The sequence below is a fragment of the Gymnoscopelus braueri genome (genome assembly GCF_963280865.1).
Source record: "Gymnoscopelus braueri genome assembly, chromosome: 4".
Taxonomy (NCBI): domain Eukaryota; kingdom Metazoa; phylum Chordata; class Actinopteri; order Myctophiformes; family Myctophidae; genus Gymnoscopelus; species Gymnoscopelus braueri.
This window is the reverse complement of record NC_137605.1, coordinates 8,428,983-8,443,487: the sequence shown is the minus strand read 5'-3', so window position 1 is coordinate 8,443,487 and position 14,505 is coordinate 8,428,983. Positions and strand designations below refer to the sequence as shown.

Here is a 14,505-nt window from a genome sequence, read left to right as displayed (position 1 = left end):
AAAGCCACTGGCATTACTCAGCGGCAGACAGTTCAATGTCCATGACTCAGCGCTTTGTTTGTCTCTCTGCTACTGGAAAGAAATGGATTGCGAATCACAGCATCTCCCACCTCATGTTTAACCAATGGAAAGTTGCCACTGCCTGCCTGCCTCTCTCTCTCTCTCTCTCTCTCTCTCTCTCTCTCTCTCTCTCTCTCTCTCTCTCTCTCTCTCTCTCTCTCTCCCCCCCCCCCCCCCCCCCCCCAGTGGTGGATAGTAACTAAGTACATTTACTTAAGTACAGTTATACTGGATCTATAAAAAAAATAGCAGATCTACAAGCTGCTATTTCCACATCTTCTATATCCCAAATAGCCTATGTAAAAAAACTAAAAACAAAAAAAAACTTGAAATGGCACATTCTCCCTAATGAGTAATTTTACTTTTGGTACTTCATAACGTCTCTGTCGGGTGGAAAGTCGATTAATGTTACTTTTCAAAATTCAAATTCAAAAGTAGCAAATCTACAAGCTCTCTGTGCCACGTGTTGAGCTTGCAGAGCTGCTATTGTCGATGCTTTTGTGTGACGCTGTAGTGTGATCAAGTAGTGCGTGAATTTACGAACACAAAAAGTTAGAATATGTAGATAAGAGGTTTCTGCCCGACAGCAACGATAAGTATATTTTCACCTTTACTTGTAAGAGAGTATTTCTACTTTGTGGTATTGCTACGTTTACTCAACCCATTAAAACTGGGAAAGCATCTGTGTCATTTTAGATTTGAGCTGAGTTTGAGCTGATTTTTTTTTTAAATCGAGATTTTTTCTTTGAATATATTATTTTAAAGCGAACAATTTTAACTAAAATCTTTGCTTCTTGGGGTCCCCGGAACAAAATATGGGGGGTCGGCGGCCAAATATTTATCATTCTGGGGTTCCTTGCCCTGAAAAAGTTTGAGAACTCCTGATATAGCAAGATACGTTTTTCAGAAAACCGTTTAGGATTTAGAAGATATTTAATCGGTCTCATGGTCTTAATGGGTTAAATTAAATCAGTGTTCATTTCCACCACTCTCTTTCTTTCTCACCCCCCCCCCTCTCCCTCTCTCTCTCTCTCACCTGTTATGTTATCTGTTATCTGTGCCTGTTCTGCTGTGTGAGGTTGTATGTGATCATTCAGTCATAGAAGCGTCCTGTGGTATACCTGCCTGCACCTCTCTGTTGGAAACATGCACACCAAGGGAAACTCCTGGTAAATGATGCTTCTTTTTTTTTGTTTGTTGACATCTTTATTCACCCAGCAGGGCTGTGGCGTCTGTCAGTTCAGACTGGGAGAGAGTGATATAAAGTGGTAAAATGGTAGATGTGACATTTCTTGCAGTGGTGCACAACGTTTATACTCAATGATATACTGAGGTACTTTAAATCAAATCTACTTTGTAATTTGTGCTTTTAAGGGTTAAATCAAAACATTTGAAATTATAAAAACTGAAATTGAAAACTGGCAACCCACCTGAGAATGTATTTTCTGTTTATTAAAAAAGCTGGAGAGATGGGGGGACCCCTGTTTTTGAACAAACACTCTATGGCAACGATTACTATCATAAGAATATAGAGCTTAAACTTTTTAACCAAAAAAGAAGTATCACCTAAAAAGAAGTATCACCTACACTACCATTTGTACACCCTCAAGTGTTTACGGGTCCATTTGGTTCCATTTATACACTGTTGGTTTTAACCCCTGAAAACCGGGACGGTGTCTGTGTCATTTTAGATTTTAGCGTTGGATATTCAAAACAAGCTCACAGCGTGTCACTTCGTACCGCGCTGCACGCTTGCACATCTGCTGTTTTATGAACATTTGTGACAACACAATGGTTTGAGACACAACGGAGCCACGGTAATATTTTGGCTTTTTACATATTATGAAAGTACATAATGCTATGATGTATCATTCATTGAAATTGGTAAGTGTTTGAAAAATGTTGAATAATTTAGAATATTTTTTTTTTACACAAGTCTTCCCAAATACATATACATTTGGGGGTTCTTGGCAGTAAAAAGTTTGAGAACTACTGATTTAGAAGGCATTTGTACAATTGGCCTGCAGGTCTTAAAGGGTTAAATGAACTCTCAGAACTGTACTGTACTGTGTGTGTGTTGGCTGCCGGCCATATCCTCCCATGTGTAGCAATTGCAGTGTTTCATCATAATTAAACAACGGAGACGTTTAATGCCTTACAACGGGGAGTTGCAAATTGGACCGTGCTCTAATTATCGTTAATACGGAGTCCATTATTAAATGGCTTGTGCCAGTTTTTGACACTGGTATGAATGTGGTCCTACACAAAACATGCACAAAGAAACGTAGGATGTAAAAATGATCTGCCATTGGCTTGAATTATTACTTATGTGAGCTGACTCAGCTCAGCTGAGGTTGTTTTAGTGTGAAATACCCCTCATTTGGTGAAAGACATCAGCTTAAAACTGCACTTTGTAACTTTCCTCTTCTATCCCGGATTTGAACCCGGTTTCCTGCGCAAGAGCTGATTTTTCTTTTATTACCATTGAGCTAATGGAGCCTACCTGCTTGCTCAGGGGATAAATTGGCGTCAGATCCTGTGTCTAGGCGAGACATGACCTTTGACATGATCTAAATGTCTCAAAAGAAGAGCAGGGAGACAAAATACAACCACCCCAATTGTATACGTTATATTGTATTAACATATTCCATACAGATTGGACACCATTTAATTTTATTCATTAAAAAAGTTACATTGTGCCACTTTAAATCCCTGGTTCACACACATTACAAGTGACTGAAAATCATCATATTGGGCTGCATATTTGGGCTGCTTTTTTATTGGTTTAATCTCAAAACCCCATTCTCGATATATTGTTGCATCATTTGGTTTATTAGAGATTGTTTTTGTAATTTGTAGAGTTATTGTATCACTGATTCTCAACCTTTTTACATATCAAGGACCCTTACGGTACGTTTTAACAGCGGGCGACTCTCGGGCGATCACCGGCGACATCGTCCAAAAGATAAAGAAAATCCATCTTTTCATCGCCCATCGCCCTATCGCCAGTAGTCGCCGGCTCTCATAGACTTTCTTTATCTTTTGGACGATGTCGCCGGTGATCGCCCGAGAGTCGCCCGCTGTTAAAACGTACCGTTATTCTGTTGACATTAGACCCACAGACACACATGATAAGGAGTAGGTAGGCAGACCCAAATCCTTGAAGATTCTTTTAGTGTTGGATTATGATTTTGTCCAGAATTACATGGAATGGAATGGGTGGTAGAGCGCTATAACAGACCAACTATGACGATTATATATCAAAATAACAATAATGTCTGCATTCTCAAATTGTAGGCTACATCTTGTACTTGAAGCAAAGCTGGTGTTTGTTTTTAAGTTTTATATCAAACCCCTGCGAGGGCTGTCGAGACCCCCCCTGGGGGTCCCAACCCACAGGTTGAGAACCACTGTGTTAGATAACGTGCGTGGGATACTTAGACAAAGACTTCTTAGAAGTGTGCCTGCAGTTTATTAGCTTAGAACTTTCACCCAGAGTTCAGAGAAGCTTCCTCTGTTCTTCATGTTATGTCACGGCTGTCATAACTGACATACCTGTGAACTATTGTATCACTTCAATAAAGTGTTCTATTCACGCACTGTAAAACGTGGTCATTTCACACAGAGTGTACGTATGGAACCAAATGTACTCTTGGCAGGTCCATTTGGTTCCATTGATTAAATGAACACTCAGGTTTTCACTGTGTGTCTTATACTGCATGGCTGCCAGAGGTGGAAAGTAACTAAGTGCGTTTACTCAAGTGCTGTATTTAAGTACAATTTTGAGGTGTTTTTACTTTACTGGAGTATTTCCGATTTTTAGTACCTTTACTTCTGCTACACTACATCTTAGAGACAAATATTGTACTTTTACACCGCTACAATTATTTGAAAACTTTACTTTGTACATTTTGATTATTATTACAAAACATACATTAACCACTTCAGCCCTATATACATTTCGGCAATTTGAAAATAGCCGATCTACAAGCTCACAATGCGTCACGATGCGACGCATTGTGAGCTTGTAGATCTGCTATTTTCAAAAGATTTTTTATACATTTGAAAACTTGTGAAATGGGACATTCTGCATAATGAGCACTTTCTACTTTTGGTACTTTAAGTACATTTTGATGCCAATACTTTTGTACTTTTACTCAAATACATTTTTAATTCCGGACTTTTACTTGTATTGATACTTTCACTTAAGAAAGAAATGTGAGTACTTTCCCCACCACTGATGGCTGCAAACCAAAACCTCTCGTGCGTGTAGAAACTTCTGATAGGTTTTATTGTTTTGGAACCTTTACGCAGAGTTCAAGCCCTCTTGCTGCACCTCTGCTGCTACTGTAGATTACAGTCTGCAGCCATATACTATAAATAACCGTACGGTACATTGCTGCAGCCTTTATACTATAGGTCGCTGTCAGATGGAAACCTCATATGTCCAAAACTGCAGTGGTGGAATAAGTACTCACATTTTTAACTTAAGTAAAAGTACCAATACCACAACATATGTTACAAGTAAAGGTTCTGTATTCACATTTTAATTGAGTAAGTAAAAGTACAGTAAAACTACTCATTATGCAGAAATAATCGTACTCTTATATAAAAGAGATACAAATCTTTTGAAAATAGCAGATCTACAAGCTCACAACGCGTCGCATCGCGACGCGAGGCTAACACAATGGAAGGGTTAAGACCTTTTTAACACCTCTAAAATGAAAATAAATGAATAAAACCATTACTGCGTCAAAATGTATAAACAAACTATAGGCTACCGTATAAAATTGTCAAACGTATGGCAAAATTGTCAAATACTACCCCAAGAATTAAGCAAAAAGTGTGGAAAATAGCTGATCTACATGCTCACAGCGCTATAGTGAGCTTGTAGATCGGCTATTTTCACAATATTAACTGTGGAGCCGAGTCAAACTAAATTAAATGCCTCAACTCCTACGTGCTTGTAAGGGGGGGGGGGGGGGTCCCCAGTTCAAATGTGATTATTTTGGGGGGTCGCGGCCTGAAAAGTTTGAGAACCACTTCTCTAGTTTATGGGGAAAAAAAGTTATAATATGGAATTACAAGGTTTTCGGGCCGACAGCAGCAATATACAGTATAGCCCCATATACTGTAAATAACAGTGCTGTATCTAATCTCCTCAAGATTGTGTTCATCTCCTTTATGGCTTCTCAGGATGGCTCCATAGAAAGCTTAACACTTTAAGACCGGGGAAAGCATCATCTGTGTCATTTTTAAGATTTCTTTGGGCTATTCAAAAATAGCAGATCTACAAGCTCATAGTGTGGCACCGAGTGCCGCGTTACAAGCTTGTAGATCTGCTATTTTTTTGAAAAAAATCTTGAAAATGTGAGCAAATCTTTGAATATATATATATATTTTTTTTTAAAGCGAATATTTGTCACTCAAATCTTTGCTTCTGGGGGATTCTACAAATGTCTTCTAAATCCTAAGTTTTATGAAAAACGTAATGCTTTAATGTCAGTGGTTCTCAAACGTTTTTCATGTCAAGGACCACCCAAAATGATATGTATTTGGCCGCGGACCCCCATCTCAAAATATGTTGTTCCAGGGACCCCCCAGAAGCAAAGATTTGAGTAAAAAATGTTCGCCTTTAAAAAATATATTTATATAGTCAATGATTTGCACAAACGATAAAAAAAAAATAGCAGATCTACAAGCTCATAGTGCGGCACTCGGTGCCGCGCTATGAGCTTGTATATCTGCTATTTTTGAATAGCCAAAGTATAAAACAATGGTTAAAGTGGTTACACAGATGCGTTGCCGGTCTTAAAGGGTTAATGTGCCTTGAAGGCATTTTCATCTGCGAGGACGGTTGATGATAAGTGGTTTGGGCCTGCAGAGGTGTAAAGTAACAAAGCACATTTACTCAAGTGTCTGTACCTAAGTACAATTTTGAGGCACTTTTACTTTACTTGGGTATTTCCAAATCTACTCTGCTACATTTGAGAGGCAAATATTGTTCTTCTTTTTTTACTCCATAGGCTATTTACTTGATAGCTTTAGTTAGTAGTTACTTTGCAGCTCTGAATCAGATTATTAATCAATAATCGTATTATTATATAATATATATATATTATTTTTATAGCAGATCTACAAGCTCACAACACAGTGTGATGCATTGTGAGCCTCTAGATTGAATATTATCGACTAGCCGAAGTATAAAATAGGGCTTATAGTTCAATAACATCACACATATGATTCTGAAATGGGCCTTCTGCATAATTTCATTTTCCTACTTACACTATGTAACTTTCCTCGTCCACCCCCGGATTTGAACCCGGTTTCCTGCGCAAGTGCTGACATTTTTACCATTGAGCTAATAGAGCCTGCCTGCTTGCTCAGGGGATACATTGAATCTTGACCTTCAGGTCAAAATTCGTGTAAGATCCTGTGTCTGGGTGAGACATGACCTTTGACACCATCTAAATGTCTCATTAGAAGAATAGGGAGACAAAATACAAAAAAAAACATACTCAACATACTCTACCATACAGATTGAAAAAAATAATAATAATAAGTTACATAGTGCTGCTTTTAGTATATTTCTTTTACTTCTCCCACCACTGTTTGTGTGCCATCTGTCTGTTGTGGTGTTGCTTGTATTTGAAAAAAGAAAAAAAGAAAAGGCAGATCATGTTTTTTTCTGTCTGGAGGCAGACTGTGTATAAACACAGTCGGACTTTTTGCGTTTTTTTCATAAACTAATACGCCCTACTTGATCATACCAGAGCCTTCTATTAGAGAGTTGCGCCAATGAGGGGTCAGAAACAGTGTCGGTCACGTGGTTCATGTAGCTGGAAATAGTGACAAGGAGCCGTCGACCTCAATGCATTCCATGAACTTCCGGTTTAGGGATTTGTCACTATTCGCCAATGTACAGTATGTGTATGTAGAAGACCTGGCCCGAAGAAGTGAACGGAGTTGGCGTAACTCTCTAATAGATGGCACTGGATCATACTACAGCGTCACGCTGAAGTCGCTTCGCACCGCGTTTGAAGCTTGCAGATCTGCTATTTTTTATTTTATTTTTTTTATCCTGAAGAGTAACAGTTTTAAACATGAGGTTTCCACCCGACAGAGACGATTTCTGTCCTTGTGAAGTCAGTGGCATGGGAAGGGAGTCTTTGGAAATGAAATGTTGTCATTGGCAAGTGTACTAATATTAGAAAGGAGCATTTTGGCATTTCTTTAGGCCTCTCCCGTAAACCTTTTTTGTAGAAAAATAATGGTTAAAGCGGTTAAAATGATTGTGACACTATATTAACCAATTTTGCTGGGGACCACCTGGTACCCCCCAAGGACCCCTGGGGGTCCCCGGACCCCACTTTGAGAACCAATGACTTAAGCCAAATACTTGTGAGCTTGTTGATCGGCTATTTCTGCTATTTTTTTAACTTTTTTTTACAATGTTATTATTATGCCTCACAATGATGTTACATGGAATATAGCTGTGCATAATTATTTTAGACTATACCCAGTGGTGGAAAGTAACTAAGTACATTTACATGTACTTAAGTACAATTTTTCTGGTGCTTTTACTTTACTGTAGTATTTCTAACTTTATTTGAAAACATTAGCTACTAGTTGTAGATTTAGATTATTATTACAAAACATACATTAACCACCATTTGAAAATAGCTAATCTACAAGCTCACGTGTCGCATCGCGACGCGTTGTGAGCTTGTAGATCTGCTATTTTCATTTAAAAATAAATATGTTTTAGACATAACTTGTGAAACAGGACCTTCTGCATAATGAGTACTTTTACTTTTGGTACTTTAAGTACATTTTGATGCCAATACTTTGATATTTTTACTCTAGTAAATCTAGATTATCTCTTGCAATCTCTTGTAATAGAGATTTTCTACATTGCAGTATTGATACTTTTACTTAAAGGGATATTTCACTTTAAAAAAAAAATTTGGTCATTTTATCGTCTACTCAGGCTTTTGTGAGCCCCCCAGACCGTTTTTAAGTTGCTTGATTCAGTATTTAGATATTTGATATTCATTTTATCAGACACGCCCCCTTCCTATGCAAACCCATTATAACTTCAAACTCCATTTTTAACATGTTAGATTCATCAAAAACACCCATCCTTGGTTCTGGTGACTCACCCTGCCCTCCTAATACGCGAGGGGGCCGTGTTTTTTCGACAACTTTTTTCATTTTTTTTAATATATTTTTTGGAAAATGAAAATAATTAAATACAATAAAAAAAAGTAATAAAATAAATGAAAAAAGTAATCGAAAAAACACGGCCCCCTCGCGTATTAGGAGGGCAGGGTGAGTCAGCAGAACCAAGGACGGGTGTTATTGATGAATCTAACATGTTAAAAATTGAGTTTGAAGTTATAATGGGTTTGTATGGGAAGGGGGCGTGTCTGATAAAATGATTATGAAATATCTAAATACTGAATCGAGCAACTTAAAAACTGTCTGGGGGGCTCACAAAAGCCTGAGTAGACGATAAAATGACCAAACGTTTTTTTTTAAAGTGAAATATCCCTTTAAGTACAACATTTTGGTACTTTTTCCACCACTGACTATACACCTCCGAACAGACCTCACTCCCGCCCTGTCCCTTGGGGCGGCCATAGCTGAGTGGTTAGTGAGCCCGCCTAGGGAGCCAGAGGCCCTGGTTGCCCCAGGTACGATTCCAGGCCACGCCATTATGTGTTGATGAAATGAAATTTGTCCCTGAGCAAGACTCTTAACCCCTAATTGCTCACAGGCCCTCATTGGAAACAAGCCCGCAAGGACTTTCATGAACGTCCTGTTAAAAGGAATTATCCTTATCCTTATGACCCCAGGTTGGGACACACTGCCTTGGGGCATTCGTGATATTTACACCTGATGACTCACAAGGTTATACAGCTGCATTATTGTACAGAGGCTACAGGTACTGTACAAACAGGGCTGGAAGGTTTAGTTTGCTGGAGGGGACACGCTTTGCGTTTCCAGGGACCATGGGCACTGGCATGTGAAATGAAGCCTTTGATATTTTGTGTAATAAAAAAGTACCTTTGCAGATGGACAACATGCACAAAGTGTGCTTTCTCAAAGTGTGTGCCCCAGAATACTTTGATAATATTTGGAATGTATCAGTTTAACCACTTAAACCCTCTATACTTAATAAAACAGACCTGAGTTACACTGTTGGTGTGTTCTTTTTCGATCTACACCAAATCTCTTCGCTAGAAATAGCAGATCTACAAGCTCACAACGTGACACTTTGTGAGTTTTGAAATGTAGTTTTAAATGATTTATCAGAAATGGTACCATCTTTAACTGAGGACCAATAAAGATGAGGTTGGAAATGGTTGAAATGCTCCTTTAACACTACCGTATTCAACAAGTTAAAGGGCAAGAACACTTACCTTTCCATAATGTAACTCCAAAGTGGACAACAAATAATTTTTTTTTGCTGCATTGATCATTTAAAATATGCTCCTCATTGACTTAGCCTACATTGTACGGTTAAACAGCTCTCAAAGTCACTCTTTTAGCCCGCAAACAAAACTGATTTTGACAATATAAAACATCACAGAACCCAGTTTTTTATTATTTGAAGGTTTTACTAATTATAAAGTCCAGGTTTTCTTCCTAATTAAAATAGCAAAATCAACAGGAAGGTTGATTAAAAAAACAAACAGTACTGGGTTTGGTGATGTTCTATATTTTCTTAATCACTTTTGTTTGTGTTTGTTTATGTTCTATATTTTCTTAATCCCTTTTGTTTGTGTTTGTTTATGTGCTAAAAGAGTGACTTTGAGAGCTGTTCAACCGTACAATGTAAGTCAACGAGGAGCATATTTTGTCTTAATCAATTTCTAATCAATGCAGCAATTATTTTTGATTTCTTACCCACCTTTGGAGTTACATCGTGGAAAGGTAACCACACAACCCAAACCTCTAAGTGTTCTTGCCCTTTAAAATGCTTCCCACATTCTGAGTTCACATCCAGACCGGGACACAGACGGCCTATTATAAATGCATCACACGTCTTGTTCTCCACCCACATACTTTCACTAAACTCCCTCTAATCTGCCTCATCTGTTTTGTCTTGTCCTTATTCTTGTACTGACTCTTCCCCACCCATTTGATCTGATCTGGCACAATAAGGACTTTCTTAGCACTGTGACTAGGCTAATCCTTTTTGTATATTGATTATGTACAACTCTCATGTTGTCTTGCAGGGGCATCATTTGGAGTCACAGGGAATGGCAATTGCCACCATGATCTAGCATTCACATTAAAACCTTAAATTCTAAATAAAAAAATCTTTATCCAAATTGATTGTTCCCTTTGCAGTGAAATAATCCATATTGGAGTGGACTGCTCTCTGTTTTTAAATACAGAGAATTTTAAATGTTTTTTTTTGTTGTTGCTTATGTCTCCCTTCCAGCTGCTGCTGCTCCTTTGAGGAGACCAAACACACCACTGACTGGCTGCTGAACCAGACCAGCCACAGACCAAAGATCGCCGTCATCTGTGGCTCAGGGCTGGGCCTGCTGGCTGACCTGGTCAGCAACAAGCAGACCTTCCGCTACCAGGACATACCCAACTTCCCTGTTAGCACAGGTGAGATAACAGCTCAGTCAGTCAGGAGATGACCTGGGGACAAGGGCAGGGACAGTGTGACGCCAATTCTTTGAGTGACCATAGTATTATGGTCTCGGGTTCAATGTACAGCACAGCCGCTGATAGTGATAGCTTTGACACATGCTAGTCTGTACCAAGCCCCCAGAACCCAGGGGTTGCATTGAAGCGCATTGGACATGCTGGCCATTCATAGGTACTGCAGCTTAACCCTTGCATTGTGTTAGAGACCTGCTGACAGTTTTGGTGTTAGCGGGTCAAATTTGTTAAAACGGCCTGGGGCCACTGTCACGAATGAGCGAAAATGGTTTCGACCAATGGGCTCGACTCACGAGTTTGCGCACAGGGGTGCGCATGGAGGTGACGCAAAACGTCGCAGAAGCCCTAAATAGGCCCCGCCCGTCACATTTCCCAACCCAGAAGAAGGGGTGATTTAGGGGTATGCTCTGGGTGAACAACTCAATGCAAGTGGATGGGCGGGGATTTCCGGTGCCCTCTCTATTATTTTTAACTCTCTGGTCTAGGTTTGTTGTGAGACTTGGGCACACTGAACAATATTTTAATACACCATGCAGCGACATTATTTACAGCATAACCTGTTTAATTATAACGTGCGTGTACGCGCGCGCGCGCGTGTGTGTGTGTGTGTGTGTGTGTGTGTGTGTGTGTCTGTGTGTGTGTTAAGGACAGATAGAGCAATGCCACTGAGTGGCAAAGACACATCTAATGGAAAACAAATGCAAGTAGGCCTACCGTAGCAAAATATTTAACCAACATTAATTATAAATAAAAGTATAAGTTTAGTCGTTTAATTAAAACACTGAGCAGGCAAAGCAGAAATAGTATACAGTACATTGAAAATGTAGTCTTAAATTTAGCAGCTGCAGCCAGGAAACAGTTGACTTAATTATGATTTCTGATTGGAAATGAGGGAAAACAATTAGCCCGACTGAAAAAATGAAATGAACACATATCTCATTTGTGTAATCTGCACAAAAATTGTAACAGCAACAATGTATGGATGGGGGAGGGAGTAGCAATAAGTGAATCACACAATTAAACTTACCACGCTTGTCCCCAGGACCTTTTTGTGTTATCCTTTTAGCCTAAATGTCTGACTGTACCTCGCGCTGTTAACATTGCTGTCTAATATAGTATTCAATGAATCAATGAATCAATCAATCAATGCCTGCTGAGGGCAAGCAGCTGAAAAGCCTAACAAGGCGGGAGGGCATGTGAAGTCACTGCATCAGGTGGACATTATTAACCTGGAACGCTTCTGTGTCACTTTAGATGCCTTTGGCTATTCAAAAATAGCAGATATACAAGCTCATAGCGCGGCACCGAGTGCCGCGCTATGAGCTTGTAGATCTGCTATTTTTGAAAAATCTTGAATTTTTTTTTTTTAAATTTCTTTCCAGAAACTGTTATGATTTTTAAAAAATTAAAGAATCGCCTCAGGTCTTAATGGGTTAACAAGTGTCAAATGTTCTTCTTTATCCCATTAGAACCGGGAAAGCATCCGTGTCGGCTATTAAAAAAAATATAGCAGATGTACAAGCTCACAGCGTGTCACTTTGTGCCGCGCTGCACGCTTGTAGATCTGCGATTTTTGAGAAAAATCTCGAAAGCGTGAGAACTACTGATTTAGAAGGCATTCGTAGAATCGGCCTCAGGTCTTAATTGGGTTATCAGGGCCATGTGTGTTGGGAAGGCAAACAAAAAAAAACTGAGAGAAAGGAAAAAGGCACTTTGGGCATCAGGGGCAAAAGGGCTGGTGCTCACGCCCCCTCAGACCCCCCCCCCCCCCCCCCTGCACGTGCCTGGTGGCCGTGTATGTACGTATTATGTTTATGTTCAGTTTAAATTCGATCTGTGTGGTAACTATACATATTATGCAATTTTGTTCTGTTTTCCTGTGCTGCAGCTCTGTTGGGTTATAGTCTATGGACGATGGGGGTCAGTCTCCCAGTGTTAGTTTTAGTGCCTGACCGGAGTGGTATGAGCACAGTCCTGAGCACAGTCATGGGCAGCAAACAGAGATTCTAACAGGTCCCATAGTAAATGACGTTGTGCGGGAGAGAGAGGTCCTGATTGTTCTGTTTAAAGAGCTCCCGCCCAAGTGCGAGACAAGTGTTATCCAATGTAAGACTCGAGTCACTTCCTGTCTTGCCTACGTAATTTAAATGCGAGTCAAATATAGGACCCTGGCCAGACTAAGTAGCAAAGTGAGAAAAAGACGAACGTAGCGAATCCGTCTGCATCCCAGGCTACCCCAAAAGAATCATATTTGAACTGGGAACCCCCCACCCTGACAAGCACTTGGAATTGTAGGAGTTGTGGCATTTAGTTTGACTCGGTTCCACAGAAAAACAATTGCTGATCTACAAACTCACAACGTCTCGCAATGCGAGGTGTTGTGAACTTCTAGATTGGCTCTTTCTTACATATATTCTTACGTATATTATTTGGCAATTTGGCCAATATGTTTGACCAGTTTGTATAGTATAGTTTGTTGATGACCTTTGATGCAGTAATGGTCTTTTTTTCTCTTCTTTCTTTCTTTTTTGAGGTATTAAAAAGGTCTTAAAAGTCCTTAAATTGTCACTTCACTGTCATCTGGGGACCCCGCACATCCCCAAAATCATGTGGTCAGGGCCTCCCTGGGGGTCCCAACCCACAGGTTGAGAAGCACTGCTGTAGGTCTACAGGATGTGACTATTGAACTGTCATCACGTCTTACTGCATCGTCATGTTTTCTATCAGTTCCATTCATATCTCGTCTTGCTGACTTGTGTATCAGCATGACTCTTCCCGTCTGGTCATGTATAATATTGCTTGTGCAAATAGACATTAGACGTGTGTGTGTGTGTGTGTGTGTGTGTGTGTGTGTGTGTGTGTGTGTGTGTGTGTGTGTGTGTGTGTGTGTGTGTGTGTGTGTGTGTGTGTGTGTGTGTGTGTGTGTGTGTGTGTGTGTGTGTGTGTGTGTGTACATTTCAGAGCATGCTGTGTGATGCAGCCTTGCTGTTATCTTGTTCTCTGAGCTCTCTGCACGCTTACAGAACTTACTGACTAGTCTCCACTTTCCTTCAAAACATTGACTGCAAAATGATAATAATAATAATAGTAATATTAATATAATTTGTGGCCATTTAACCCATTAAGGCCTGAGGTTCCGATTAAAAAATATGTCTTCTAAATCCTAACAGTTTTCTGAAAACGTATGTTGCTATAATCAGTGGTTCTCAAACTTTTTCATGTCAAAGACCCCCAAAATGATATGTATTTGGCCGCGGACCCCCATCTGGACTACATTTTTGAACTTTTAAATTTTTCCCCCATAATTTAGTGCTATTGAACACCCTTTACGTCTGTGTGTTTGTTAAACAAATATTGAACCAATGAAAAGTATTAAAAAGCGCTTCTTACAAAACCAGCTAACTCCATTGGATCCTCAAACTTTCTGCTAAACCAGCTAACTCCACCAAAGGGGGGTGGAGTTAGCTGGCTTTGCTGACTCCAGGCTCCACCCCCTTTCGACCTCCAACCTCGTTGTGAGCTTGGAGGTCCATTCAGCTGTTCTTATCAATGATGAACAAAACCTCCTAACTCCTTTTTGTTTAGTTTTTTAATTTCCTGAAAAATGAACATTTTGGAGTTAGCTGCTTTCTGCCCGAGAGCAGAGATATACTTTGTTGACCAGGGTCCTCCAGGGGTCGGTACTTGGTACCCTCCTTTACCCCCTCTATTAGACCCTCCAGAAAAACGCGGGCAAAAACTCTTGATTATGCGGGTTAA

At 39.8% G+C, this 14,505-nt stretch overlaps 1 protein-coding gene across 1 annotated transcript in view; it reads left to right on the top strand.

Annotated features, from left to right (window-relative positions):
* Positions 1–1,206: 1,206 nt before the first annotated feature.
* Positions 1,207–14,505, top strand: part of pnp4b (purine nucleoside phosphorylase 4b) — a gene marked incomplete at both ends in the record, with an annotated part of 51,543 nt that continues 38,244 nt past the window's right edge. The window contains 2 exons of the mRNA XM_080425717.1: positions 1,207–1,229; positions 10,514–10,689. Of these exons, the coding sequence (XP_080281843.1) occupies positions 1,207–1,229; positions 10,514–10,689 (199 nt within the window). The remainder of the gene's footprint in view (positions 1,230–10,513; positions 10,690–14,505) is intronic.